At 37.3% G+C, this 14964-nt stretch overlaps 1 protein-coding gene and 1 long non-coding RNA gene across 2 annotated transcripts; one reads left to right on the plus strand and one right to left on the minus strand.

Moving 5' to 3' along the window:
* The first annotated feature begins 633 nt into the window (after positions 1–633).
* LOC127135990 (uncharacterized) lies at positions 634–3262 on the plus strand. Its single transcript, XM_051062603.1, has 5 exons — positions 634–1040; positions 1166–1511; positions 1698–1961; positions 2081–2842; positions 3053–3262. The coding sequence occupies exons 1-5, from the start codon at positions 634–636 to the stop codon at positions 3260–3262; spliced, it is 1989 nt and encodes a 662-aa protein (XP_050918560.1).
* Positions 3263–6156: 2894 nt separating this feature from the next.
* LOC127073284 (uncharacterized) lies at positions 6157–8141 on the minus strand. The gene is made up of 3 exons (XR_007785715.1): positions 7701–8141; positions 6849–7104; positions 6157–6742 (listed from the first exon to the last, which is right to left on the minus strand). It is a non-coding gene; the product is annotated as an uncharacterized LOC127073284 (long non-coding RNA).
* Positions 8142–14964: the final 6823 nt, after the last annotated feature.

The following is a 14964-nucleotide window of genomic DNA, read 5'->3' on the forward strand; positions in this document are numbered from 1 at the left end:
AATGTTTTACAGATGAATGATTTTAGGTGGGGCAAAATTTAGGGTATGACAAGGTCAAATTATTAATGTGGCTAAGAAGCATGACCGATTTGGTATTGGTTATCATCCTTCATCACGTCAGTCAGGTTCGAGGAAGCCGAAAAAGTTCAATCTTGTTAGGTTTAACAGTGCAGGCTTTCAGAATGATCATACTGTGGCAGTTATTGGAGATGCTAGTTGCAACAAGAAGAAGGCTCCCAACTTTGTATGCATGTGTCCTCCTGGATTCAAGCTTAGCAGCTGGACGAACTCCGTGGTCCCTAGGGTCTATTCGAAAAAAACGTAATGTATTTTGTTTTCTTAATCCCTTGTCTTCTCCCGAGACAAGTGGATAGCTTGTAAGGGCCTCCCTATCTTAAAAACATTATGTGATTAATAAAGAGAATGTTTTGCATTCAAAATCATGCTTCTTGACTTTTAGTTATTTTACCTTTTCACTAAATAAAATGGAAAAAGTTTCTCTTCTTTTTTCCACTTTTCAAAAAGCATACTAAAATAATCTCATAACATGCAGAGCAAACAAATTCATTGATAACAACTCGGAAAAAATCTATTGTAAATATGGGTCTCTAATCAACCAAGCTGAAGACAACAATGAGGAAGATTGTGAATTGTCGGGTGAAGAGCCAGTATCAAGAGCCAGTGGAAGTCATCAACCTGGGTTCTAAAGAAGTCAGGAAAGAGGTGAAAATAGGAGCATCCCTTGTCGGGCATGTACACTCTGAGTTGGTCAAGTTACTTCATGAATATGTTGACGTCTTTGTCTGGTCTTATAAAGATATGCCTAAGTTGGACACCAATATTGTTGAGCATCACTTACCACTCAATCTTGAACGTCCTCTGGTCAAGCAGAAACTCAGAATTACCAGGCCCGACATGACACTTAAAATCAGAGAGGAGGTTAAGAAACAGTTTGATGTTGGCTTCTTAGTTATTTCTGAATATCCTCAGTGGGTCGCCAATATTGTCCCAATTTCGAAGAAAGATGGGAAGGTTAAGATGTATGTGGATTATCGAGATCTCAATAAAGTGAGTCCAAAGGATGATTTCCCTTTGCCTCATATTGATGTCTTGGTTGATAATACATCATAGTTCTCCATCTTTTCCTTCATGGATGGTTTCTCAGGGTACAACCAGATAAGATGTCTCCAGATGATATGGAGAAGACAACTTTCATCACGCTTTGGGCAACTTACTACTATAAAGTCATGCCATTTGGTTTGAAGAATGCAGAGGAAACATATCAGCGTGCCATGGTAACCCTATTTCATGATATGATTCATAAAGATATTGAGGTTTATATGGACGATATGATTTCCAAGTCCAAAACTGAAGACGGTCTTTTAGATCATTTGAGGAATTTATTTACCAGGCTTCGAATGTTCAAATTGCGGTTGAGTCCAGCAAAATGCACCTTTGGGGTCCAATATGGTAAACTGTTGGGTTTTATTGTGAGTCATAAAAGCATTGAGGTCGGTCCCAATAAAGTTCGAGCGATCCAAGATATGCCACCTCCCAGAACTAAGAAAGAAGTCTGAGGTTTCCTTGGTCGGCTTAATTACATCTCCAGATTTATCTCTCATTTAACAGCTACATATGAACCGATCTTCAAATTTTTTAGGAAAAATCAGTTGATCGTGTGGAATAATCATTTTCAGGTGGCATTTGACAAGATAAAAAAGTATTTGCAAGAACCACTGATCTTAATACCACATGTTCCTGGTAGACCTCGTATTGTGTATCTCACGGTACTAGATGAATCTATGGGTTGTGTTTTGGGTCAGCATGATGACACGGGAAGAAAAGAACATGCAATATACTATTTGAGCAAGAATTTCACTGAGCGTGAGACCAGATACTCACTCTTGGAGAAAACTTATTGTGCTCTGGCTTGGGCTGCTCGACGCCTGAGACAATATATGGTTTGTCATACCACTTTTTTGATATCCAAGATGATCCAATAAAGTATATTTTTTAAAAGCCTGTTGTCACTAGTAGAATTACTCGTTGGCAAATGTTGTTAACCGACTACTACATCCAGTATACAACCCAGAAAGCTATAAAAGGGAGTGTTTTTTCTGACTACCTTGCTCACCAACCTATGAAAGGTTATCAACTGATGAGGTTTGACTTTCTAGATGAAGATATCCTATTTATCAGAGACTATGTTATTCTAGACTCTGAAGAAGGCCCCGAACCAGGATCGCGATGGACACTCATGTTTGACGGTGCTTCTAATGCTCGAGGTCATAGAATAGGCGCACTTGTTACTTCTCCAACTGGCTTTCATCTTTCATCTACTGCTAGATTATCCTTTGACTGCACCAACAACATGGCAGAATATGAAGTGTGTATCTACGATATTGAAGCAACCATTAACTTGAGAATTAAGATTCTTGAAGTGTACGAAGATTCCGCTCTGGTTATCAATCAGGTTAAAGGATACTGGGAGACTCGTGATAGTAAATTGATTCCTTACAGAGAGCATATCATGAAGCTGATTTGCTATTTTGATGAAATCTCTTTTCATCATATCCCAAGGGAAGATAATCAGTTGGAAAATGCTCTAGCTACTCTGACATCCATGTTTAAAGTCAAGTGGAGAAATGAAGCACATGTTATTCACATTGACCACTTGGATGAACCATCACAATGTCTAGTAATTGAGGCGGATTCTGATGATAAACCTTGGTTCTATGACATAAAAAGATATCTGGAAAAACAGGAATATCCCGAGGGTGTATCCATTACTGACAAGAAAGCTCTGAGAAGACTTTGTTCAAAGTTTTTCTTGAATGGTGATGTGTTATACAAAAGGAATTATGATTATGTGTTGCTCAGATGCGTGGATAGACATGAAGCAAGCACGATCATAAGGTTTATACATGAGGGTTGTGAAGGTGTACATGCTAAAGGGCCCGCCATAGCTAAAAAGATCCTTCGAGCTAGTTATTACTAGACAACAATGGAGGTTTATTATTACAACTTTGTCATAAGATGTCACAAATGTCAGATATACAGTGACAAGATCCATATGACACCATCTCCATTGAATGTTTTGACTTCTCCTTTGCCCTTCTCTATGTGGGGTATTGATATGATTGGAATAATAGAGCCGAGAGCTTCCAACGGCCATCGATTCATTCTTGTTGTTATTAATTACATCACCAAGTGGGTTGAAGTTGCTTCCTATGCTAATGTCACTCGACAAATGGTTACCTGATTCATTAAGAAAGAGATCATTTGTCGCTAAGGTGTTCATAGCAAGATTATCACTGATAATTCCAGTAACCTCAATAGCAAAATGGTGAGTGAGTTGTGCCAAGAATTCAAGATCGAGCATCTCAATTCTTCATTATACCGACCCAATATGAATGGCGTCGTAGAAGCAGCAAACAAGAATATCAAAAAGATTGTCCAGAAGTTGTTCATAACCTATAAGGATTGGAATGAGATGCTTACTTTTTCCTTGCATGGATATAGGACTTCGGTTCATACTTCCACTAGGGAAACTCTATTCTCCCTTGTATATGGTGTGTAGGTTGTTTTTCCAATCGAGTTTGAAATGCTTTCGCTTAGGGTTATCATGGAAGTTGACCTTGACGAAGCCGAATGAGTTCAATCCTGATATGATCAGCTGAATCTAATTGAAGAGAAACATTTGACGAATGTTTGCCATGGTCATCTATACCAGAGATGCCTTAAATGAGCTTTCAATAAGAAGGTTCTCCTTCCTGTGTACTATGAAGGAAACTCATGCTCAAGAGATATTCTGCTATACACTCGGATCCACGGGGCAAGTGGACTCCCAACTATGAAGGACCTTTTGTTTTCAAGAAAGTCTTCTCATGTGGAGCTCTGATCCTCACCATTATGAATGGGGAAGATTTTCCATTTCTAGTGAACTCCGATACAGTAAAAAAACATCATGCCTGAAAAAAAAGTGAATAAAAAATCCACTAGGTTGACATCCGCAAGGACAATCTAGGCAAAAAGGGGTATCCCGATGGACCAAAAAATGAAATATCCATGCAAAAGTTAGGGATCAAATAAAAAGAATGTAAAGCTCGCTAAGTTGAAAACCCGAAAGGGCGACTTAGGCAAAAATAAGCATCTCGGTGGACGAAAAAAGTATAGAAAATGTCCAGGAAAAAGTTAGGCATGCATGCATTTCACTATAATCCTTGAGCCTATCTCGTTATAGCTTGATCTCAGACGGCCAAAGATCGATCCAATCATTGTTAACTGAAGCGAAGTGTTGGAACCTAGATCTTCCAGTGGATAATATCCGATGTTGTAATCAATGGAAAAATACAAAAAAAAAATCCCATTGCCATTTTCTTTGTTTTTTCAATTTTTGCAAATTTTCTCTTTAAGGATTTTTTCATCCTTATACACACATTATATATACAAAATTTTCATAATCAATAACATTCATTTTCCCTTGTAAATTGCTTTTCATTTCTCGCATTTTGTTTGTCAAATAACTATTTATTTTGATCATATAATGCTATAAAACTTTGAGAATAATAAAAGCTACATTAAAGGAAAACTTTATGCATTGCTTTGATTACCTTAAGACTTCTAAAGGGTGATCGGTAGTCTATAGTAATTGCTTGACATCCGGAAGCATTTTGATGATTGCCCGGTTAAATCATATATCTTTTTCTCCCCAATAGGACGATGTGAAATCTCCAGCAGTGGTGGTAACACGAATCATTCTTTCAACACGGTTTCTTTGGTGTAGTTAGTGATGAGTAGAAGTCTACTCTACGTCAGAAACCTTACTTTGTGAATGCCATTCATATGGCTACATAAGCATTCGAACATCATAAGAAAATAAATCATACATTACATATAACATTCATATCATGTTTCTCCTTCCCGATTAATGTATTTCCCTACATAATATTTCAATCAACCCCCAACAGATGAACCCATGAAAGTATATGTCACCCCGTATTCCATATACGCTTACCTACATCACATTACAACCATTCTCAACGGGATTTTTTTTTGGATATTTTGGTATTTAATCCTCTTCTACCTCGAATACCCCAACAGCTCGCGTTGTTCGCGTATCCAGGTTTAAGATGATTAAATAGGGGCAACTGTCATACCATAAAATTTGCCCTCTCCTTTTCACTTTTCATCTAATCTTGGGCTTGAGATTCATCTTCATTCATTCATGCCTTATTCATGTGCATCATTAATTCATGTTAACACCTTCTCATAATCATCATAGATTAACACCTTCTCATAATCATCATAGATTCAAAGTTCTTGGCTAACAAAAGCCAGGGTTTGCTTGTGGATCAAGCCCTAAAAATGTGGTATGGATCTTCATATGGAAGCATTGGGGCGAAACCCTAATTTCATAATCTTTGGGACTTGGATTCAAGGAGATCACATCTTGGTATTCATTTGTGCACTAAAACCCTAATTCACGACCTTGCTGTTCATGGAACATATGATTGATCTTTTGAGCATTTGGTTGGACCACTAAACCCTAGTTGTGGGCCCATGTGTTGAGAGATTAACTGTGGAGTTGTATGTTTGATTTGAAAGCTTTAGTTAGTTTGTTTATATCATGAAACCCTAATTATGCATGCTTGGTGCTTATGTGCCATTTGGGGTTGACTTTTGACCATGGGATTGATTAAGACCCTAATTCATGGGGAATGGGTTCTTGACCATCTTGCCATGCATCATCAACCATTAAACTTGATTTGTGCATGAAATTCATTCATCTAACCTACATGTCCATATGTTGAGGATTTCATCTGGTTCAAGATTTTGTTCAAGCATCCATATATATGCATATTGCTTGGTCATTCTTAGTCCATTGGTTATAAGCCCATGGTACCTTGAAATTCCTTGGTTTTTGGTCTTTGAATTCATGTTTGCATTGGTGCATTGATCTTTGGTTCATTGTTTGTCTTTGATCCATTTTGATTCATAGGGGAATTCATTATTGTTCCATTAATGTAGCTTGGTCCATTTGGTTCATGTGATCATGTTTCAATTGGTTAAAGTATTGGATTCATGCATAAGTCAATTTGTTTTTTTGTTAAAGATCATTCAAAATTCAAAATTTTAATTCACATACATTCATGATTATTCCATTCAAAACATTGGTTTTCCATTCATTTATCAAGAATACATTGTTCCATTACAAAGAAATAAAAAATATTCATTTTTCAAAAGTTGACTTTTTGGTCAAACAATTGACCAAAGTCAACCTTTACATTTCTTCATCCTAAACCTAATGTTGACTACATATACATCCATATTTAATTCCATAAAATCCAATGTTACTTCACAACCAAGAAAGCTCCACCTTTTGCAAAATGGACCACACCATGTTATGACTTGGTCTTTTGGCTTGTCAAACCAAGTCATACCCTGCATTTTCCTTGCCAAACCAAGCTTTACTTATCTTGCCTTGCTACAAACATTACACCAATCAAGCCACCAAATCCAAACATTACAAAATAATGTCTAAGTTTGAAATATAACATGACAAACTACTTGCAACAATTCACTAAAGCATAAGCTCATCACATGATATCATGTTGCAAATTATCTCAAAAACCTTGCCCTACTGCAGTAGGCAAACCAACCATTCCGTGCAACCTCACTATGACTTACTATATCAACATTTCATCATCACCATGAACCTTGGCCTGATTTGCCAAGCAGCCTGCAATATGCAACAATAACAAGTTCAGTTCATTCATCATGTAATACAACAGGTCATTCCATAAATTCGCATATGAAGCTAGCAACAAACCCTAATCATTAATTACCATGAGCATACATGCATCTACATCCGTAATTCATAATGAAGGCATAATAGAACTTGTACACAGTTCATTTACAACAACTTGAGCATCACACATTGACCTTACATATTTCGTAAGCAGAACACATAGCCAAAACTCTTCATAACTCATACACCTGTATTTTTTCAACCACACACCAAGTGAAAATTCTCCACAATAGCATAACTTTCCAAGCATTCAAGTAAGCTCATGACAGAAAAATCAGCAAAATAATTTCCCCCTGCAGAAATGTAACAGAACAACTCAACATACCAATTTGAATAAACGCATATCATAAAACTAACTAACATTCCCTCCTGCATAATTTTTCATAATAGGACACAAAGCACATTAACCCTATAGAATTCGTGTAACCGAACAAATGAGCTCTACTATAGTTAACCTAATGCAGCACACACGGGATCAACCGTTCACACTAACTGAATTTGCAGAGCCATTACATTGAAACTAATTCATTTCACTCATTTCAAACTCTAACATATTTTCTGCATTTCTAACCAACTTGATGTGAATTTCAGATGATTTTGAGTTTGCATTTCTAACCGAATTTGAGAACCAAAACTCTATAAATACCAATCACTCTTCTTCATTCCAAAAATGAGCAATCATAAATCAAATCACAAATCACGAATCACAAACTCAGAAGCACTCTTCACATTCATCCTTCAACTCCCTCACATTTCACTATGCAAAATCTTCACATTCGCTCAAGTCTCAATCCCTCTCGATTACCTTCTATTACATCCATATCTCAATTGCAAAATAAGTTTCAGAAGAAAAAGAGAATCAAAGGAGGAAGATAGGATCAAGAATTACCTTGTTCATGTGATTTTTCGTTGCAACTTCATCTTCTCCGATTCAACGTTCGTCGGAACAAATCTTCGTTTCAGAGGTAAATAAGCTTCTTCTCTGTTTACCATGATCTTGTTACCACTATGTAGATAATACTTTACGGATCATTAGCCCTAGGATTTGAGCGTGAATCTGTGAACAACTATCGTTTAATTTATCATTCTTTGCCTAGGGTTCTGGAATGCTCCCCTTTCAGTTAGGACTTAGGTTTGAGAATTTCATAAAATTAATCTTGTATTTGAACTTAGCATGAGGTTGCGATGAGGATGATGGTTGTTATTCGGATTTTGATGCACCACCGCTGCCGAAGGCAGCCTCCAGTGCGGTGGTCAGTGGTGGTGATGGTGTGGCATGAATTCATTAGTTTGTTTCAATGTTCCCTGCATGTGTGTTTAAATTTTTTAATTCATTTTGAAATTTTCATTTCATTTGAAAAATGATGAATTTGATGAACTACATTGCCTTCATTCGTTTGGGCCTCCATTGGAGTGGGCCTAGTACATTATTACTGAATGTACACCATATTACTTTTTCACCCCCTGGCTCTCACAACAATTGGCAATGGGCCTCCCTGTTGGACCATGCGCCATATCTGCTGTTTGCACTCTGAATGCTGAAACCATACCCCCTGTTTGTGTATTTCTTTTGGATTTTTATTCAAATTTTTGTTCCTTTTAATTTCTTGCTATTTTTTTTTTAATAATTGTTCTTGACTCGATGTAGAAATTAATTGTTATGGTGATTCGTTTTTTAATATGATTAATTGATTTAGTTAGGATTAATCGTGTGGGTTAATTATTTATTAATTGAAAATGAATAGAAAAAATAATGATTTAACCTAGTTTACATGATTAGGTTTGCATTGTCAATTACATGATGATTGTTTATCACATTGTGATTTGATCTTAGTTCTTCCATGTTTAGAATTTTAATTCTTGATTTAGGATTTAATTGATTAGAATTAATCTTCTTCATTTAGGTTTAATTGATATTTTAATCATTTGTTTCTCATGTGAATTTTGACGTTGATTTCTTTGGTCGATTGCACCTTAACCATTGCATGTTCCCTTAGTTTAGGGCTTGTTTAAATAAGTTGATATAGTTTGATTGATTAATCCATTAGGTTGTATATAATTCAATTGATCTTTTTCCCATTGATTGTGTTGATCAAAGTTTACTTTGATCAACCAAATCCTTTGCACTATGCTAAGTTCCCAAGCATGTTCAAGTGATCAAAAGACTATTGATCACTTGATAGGGCAAGTCCCTTGTGTTCAAGTTGTACTGAATCTCAGGAGCTCAAGACCTCAAGACTCAAGTTCAAGTTCAAGGCTTCAATTAAGTACAAGGCCTTCACATTGCAGACATAGTGGACTAGTATGCAAGCACAACAAAGGTGTATTAACACTTATCAATCACGATTCATGTTGTGTGCCATGAGCCTTAAGCAATAAAGAATGATGAGAGGGATTATTCCTGCCCTTGTATAGAGTACCTTTGCGTATGGACCGTAGGCCTTATCTATTCAAAGTATTCGTCTTTGTTCGTAGACTTTAGTACAATTCAAATCAAATGATTGTCAAGTCTTTTCCTCATAAACAACATTGCATCAGCAAGATCAACCAACAAAGGAGTGTCAACACTTGTCAATCTTGATTCAAGTTGTGTGCCATGAGCCTTAAGCAACTAAGAATGATGAGAGGGATTATTCCTACCCTTATCTAGAGTATCTTTACGTATGGGGTGTCGCAACGCGAAAAACAACCGGCGGAAAAAAAACAGTTTACAGCGCCGCCACCGACGCTATTCATCCTATGACGGAAAGGAAGCGCAGGACTAACCTAAGAAAGGGAAAGGAACGGTCTTACGACCAGAGATTGCAAGGTACGGGAGTTGGTTACGCAAGGGGAAGGTATTAGCACCCCTCACGTCCGCCGTACTCAACGGGATCCACGCTTAAAAGATAGCTCAAAGAATAGGATAAGGTTGCTAATAAAACTGCTCAAAGAAATTGCACAAACTGGAATAATAAAACAGGTGGGGAAAAACGGAGGAAGTGGACTCGGCAAGATGTCGCATCCTGGGCCTACGTAGTTTGTCAGAAACAAACATCAGAGTCAACGTAGTTCAGGGAAAGGAAGACATGCTCGCTAAGACATCGCGTCCTATGCCTATGTATCTTCTCTATCCAGAGAAGAATCGGAGCACTCGTAGCTCAGCTAACGCACGCCGAAACAAAACGCTAAAAAGAGACACTGAGACGTCAAAAGAAACACTCAAAAGGAAACAGAATGCCAATACATGGACTTATATCTGACTCCTAACAAAAACCAAACAAGGAAAAAGAATTCCAATACATGGACTTATATCTGACTCCAAACAATCAACACAAACAAGGAAACAGAATGCCAATACAGGGACTTACATCCGACTCCAAACAATAAAACAAACGCTAACTAGCGAACACCAAATCAAAAGTTTCTTCGTGCGAACCACAACAAAGCAATCAAATATTCAAAGATGAACCCCAAATGATAATCACCACAAACGTCCCAAATGAACCCCAAGTGAGTGACAACCGTCACAAATGAACCCCAATGAATCTCAAGGATGAACCCCAATGAATCTCAAAGATGAACCCCAAATGATACAGGTAAACCCCAATCTGAACCCCAAATGAATCTCAAAGATGAACCCCATAAGGTATAAAAATACCACACACGCCCACGCTGGACAAACAAGTACTCACACCAAAATAAAGAAGAGGGTGAACACACACAAGACAACACAACAAAAGAGGAAAGGGTGAAAAAGCAAAAAGGGTGCCCGGAGAGATTGCTCGCAACCTCCTGCCTACGTATCTCATCTGGTATGAGAATCAGGGCGACGTAGTTCCCCTTAACAGGGGTACAACACTTTCCTAACCAGAGACCAGGGAAACAACAAACTAATAGGGAGACTGACTCGAGCCTAATAGTTGTCATGCCATCAAATATCCCTAAGTTGAGGTCTCTAATCAGAAACTAACTCACACAGGAAGCAAGTCAATTCAGAGGAAAGCAAATAAACACACCAACACAAGTGAACAAGTATCACACACTATATCCACACAAGAGGCCCAAACAATGGGTAAGCTTTAGTCAAGAGGGGTCATATCAACCTCGACAAACAAGCCAAACTGTACAAAGGTAGTTTGTAGCTCTTAACCACTAACATTGAGAGTTAGGGTGAAGCTGATCAAAGATGGAAATGAGGATGAGACCTCATGCTCTTAACCCTGGCCAGGGTGAGCTCAATGACAATGAAAGCGTGGGGATCCAGAAAGAGGGACCCTATTCCACTTGACAGACACTGTACAAAGATCTTGGGTACATGTTCAAGAGCATCAACACGTAGTGCGAGCATAATGAACGACTCACTGAATAACGGGGGATTGATTGCTAATCCCTTTTATCCACCAATTGCCTCTTCACTTAGGAGGACTTATCAAGTAGCACATGCCTCATCTTAGAGGTCTTTGGCACAAATGTAAACAAACACAAACAGAGCCTCTTAAGGAAGACTTCCAGCAAAATGCCTGCCAAAAAGGTGACAGGACTTCCAGACTACATGGAGTAAGAAGGTAGCTACCTAAGTGGTGTATCAACCATAATCCAAAGCTCAAGCCAGAGCTAAAAGCAAGCAACTAATGTACCTGTACAAAAGCTAACCAGTTAGTATCTCAGATAAACAATCAGAAAACAGACAGTGAAACCATCCAACTGTACACAACTCAAATGAACAATGCTCAAGCACTCAAATGAGCTCAAGCCTATCAATTAGAACCCTACAAAACACAAAGAAGTCAGAACATAATCCAATTTGCATCTCAAAAGGTGAACAACCCAACCATTAATGCTAAGTGTCCAAACCTGAAACACAAATCAATGTTAGTTCATGTACTAAACACTAGTACAAAGACTAGGTCCAAAACCAAACCAAATGATCAAAACAGAAGCCAATCTTTCACATATTTCATATTCAAACAATCAACAAGATGTCCTCAAAAGGACCAATATCAATTCATAAGGCAAAGGCATCAAATGATCAATGTAAAGCAAAGGCAAGCAAATGTGCACAAAATGGACATCCAAATTAGAAAATCCAAATCAAAACAGAAATGCATCCAATGGCTATGAAATTTTTTATGCAAGCTACTCATGTTATGAACAAACATCATGCAAAAAATTAGATCCAGAAGAGCTCAAATGATGGATGATCAAAAATGCACAAATGCAATACCAAAAATGTGACACAAATTGTCACACTACATCTCCATGTGTCAAAAACAGTGATAGCATATGAGAAAAATTCCAAACCAATTCTCAAAAATCATATCATGAATGAAGATCAATCATACAAAAAATCAGATCAATTGGCTCAAAGATAAGCATTTCACAAAGCATTGATCACAACATGTCAAAATATCACCTAGTTCATTCAAAAATTCACAATTAAAAAACCAGACACAAACAAATCATGAAATTGACACTATAAAAAACTAGAGATCAAAACAAGATTATGAAAAAAATTGGACTTAATTTGGAGTATTTTACTATTTTTTATGATTTTTTCAAAATGAATAAAATAATATGAAATAATATGGAAAATGGAGGGAAAATGAAACAATTCAAATTAATTCAACAAATGCACAACCAAGGATCGAACACACGCATCCACAGTCAATGGCGCTCAAGTGAAACGCTGCGTTTCACTAAATGAGTTGGCAGCCACATCAACAGTCAACAACACACGTGGCCAGTCAAACGAGCTAAGGCCAATGGAAATGACATGCAAGCATACACGTGGAAGCCACATAGGCAAACCCTAGGGAACACGCAGAGACGCCGGAGATGAGCTCCGGTCGTCTTCTCCGGCCGTCTCCGACGGAGATCCAATAAAATTTTCCCATAATTCATAAAATCACACACCAAGCGAAAGGTCTTGCCATGCACAGTCCAAATATACATTCAAAACAAACTAATTCCTCATGAATCTTCCAGATCGAGGAAAAACTTTTTCTAGATTCAAACTTTAAATCAACATAACATGCACAATACTTGATCATTTTCAATTCTACTTATATCTACATGATCCAGGCAAGGAAATCTACATTTCTATGGTCTTAAAATGGCAAAAGGAGAGGACGAAAATTTCACTTACTTGAAATGGCAGTGGTTGAAATCGTGTCCTCAAGCTTCCAAACTCTCCAGATCTACTCCTCTATGCTTGACTAGAAGCTTTATGCAAGAAACAACACTTGAAACAACCTGAGTCAAGCTCAATTTCAGAAAACTATTGACATGTTGAAGCTTTGGATCTGCACGATTCTGGACAGAATTCTTCAAACCAGTGGTTGAATCTTGCTCAGTGATACTACATGATCATGATTATGCAAAGAAATTTGAGGTTTATGTGAAGAAAATTGAAAATCAAAGTGAGAGAATTTTGGAGGGAAATGGAAATTTTGATCTGAATTCTGTTATCAGCAAAAATAGTTAGGGTTTGGCTTTTATATGATGTGTTAATGACACTGAAAATCCAATTAGGCTTAGTGTTAAACATGATTAGTGAGAATTCAAGTGAAGTGCAAAATTGCAAGTGAGCTTAGCATGGCCAATCCACACGTGAACAGTGCCCATGTGTAAGACCCCAATTTTGTCCCTAAGATCCCTCATGGCATCATATTATAACATTGCATTGCCTCAATGATCATTGGACACCTTGCTCCCTTCCTTGTGGGTGGGATATCCCTTTGAGAGTGGTTCTTGATCACCAAACATTGCTTGCATTTGTATATCATTTGCTTTTCTCTTAATCTCTAACCAAAAGTACAAAAATATGTCATTAACCCTTGTTACTTGCAGCTGAAGCATTTGCAGGTCAAGCAATGAAAGGCATTCATTGAGCAATAGATGGTGGTTATTCTTGAGATTTGGACCCCATGATCATTATCAAGAGTTCATATGAGCTATTATGTCATTTTGAAGCAAAATCCCAAGTGGTAGAGGCTTAAATTTCATCAGGACATTTCCAAGTCATCTGAAGACCCAGAAAGTCAACTGCAAAGTCAACTGTGGATTTGGAGGTGGGAAGTGATTAGAAATACTTCATTCATGTTCAAACAAGTCTCATTTGACATTTCAAACACTCACATTGAAGAATTTGAAGTCAAGTCAAAAATTTCCCAAAATGGAAAGTGACCCATAATTTGAAGTTTCCCAAAATGGAAGGGTTTTGGACCAACTTCAACTCAATCTTACATCATCAAAAAAGCTTCAAATGAAATTTTGTTGAACATGAAAGTTGTAGATCTTTCTCTCCCATTTCCAAAGTGTCCAAGATCTTGAGCATCTGATGTGTGGTTGAGGAGATATGATCCAATCATTGCCAAGTGGGCATGGGACTTCAAATGGCCATATCTTTTGATCCATAACTCCAAATTGAGTGGTTCTTTTTGCAATATTCTTCTCTTGACCTCTAATTTCCAAATCATGCATTACATTACATAAAATCTCATCACATAATCATTTGTTATTTCATGACTTTTTTGGAGGGAAATTGCAAAATTTAAAAATGGTGCATTGTATGGACTTTCTACCATTGCCAATGTGTTTAAAAGATGATTTTAAGTGACTTTGATGAAGGAAGTGGCACTGTTCACGTGGGTTTACTACATGCACCATGCAATTTTCAAGTTTTGGTCATAACACCTTCTTTTCATTAATTTCAACTAAACATGATTAACTTTTAATTAAATTGAGATTAGGACATCATATAAATAGGAACCCTAACAGAATTTGAGATTAACTTGATCATTTCACCATTTTCTAGATCTAGAACTTTTTGCCTCCAAAATTTTCTCTCAAGCACAATTCAAATTTCTTCAACATAGCACCTTGTTTTTGTTGAAGATTCATGATCAGTGAGTTGAATAGAGTGTAAATCCAGTGATTGTTTGAAGAATTCGTGCATAACCAAGCAGTTGAAGTTCAAGAAATCAAGAATGGAAGTTGATTGATAAGCTAGATCTACACGTTTTCAAGCTTCAATTCCTTCACCAAACATCATCACAAGTATTCTGAAGTTGATTTGGAGCATTCAAGGCCTTGGATCGTGCGTTTCAAGAATCTGCTCTTCAAGAGGTCACATTTTTGATCCTTTTAATTCTCCGTTTTATGTGCATATT

Source organism: Lathyrus oleraceus, chromosome 4 (assembly GCF_024323335.1).
Source record: "Lathyrus oleraceus cultivar Zhongwan6 chromosome 4, CAAS_Psat_ZW6_1.0, whole genome shotgun sequence".
NCBI classification, from domain to species: Eukaryota; Viridiplantae; Streptophyta; class Magnoliopsida; order Fabales; family Fabaceae; genus Lathyrus; species Lathyrus oleraceus.

Bases quoted from the DNA above. Each gene is read 5' to 3' on its own strand.
- LOC127135990 (XM_051062603.1), top strand. From the start codon at position 634: ATGAGGAAGATTGTGAATTGTCGGGTGAAGAGCCAGTATCAAGAGCCA. The intron at 1,041-1,165 runs GTATGTGGATTA...ATGGTTTCTCAG, and splicing joins AAAGATGGGAAGGTTAAGAT to GGTACAACCAGATAAGATGT. The intron at 2,843-3,052 runs GTGTTATACAAA...CACAAATGTCAG, and splicing joins AGTTTTTCTTGAATGGTGAT to ATATACAGTGACAAGATCCA.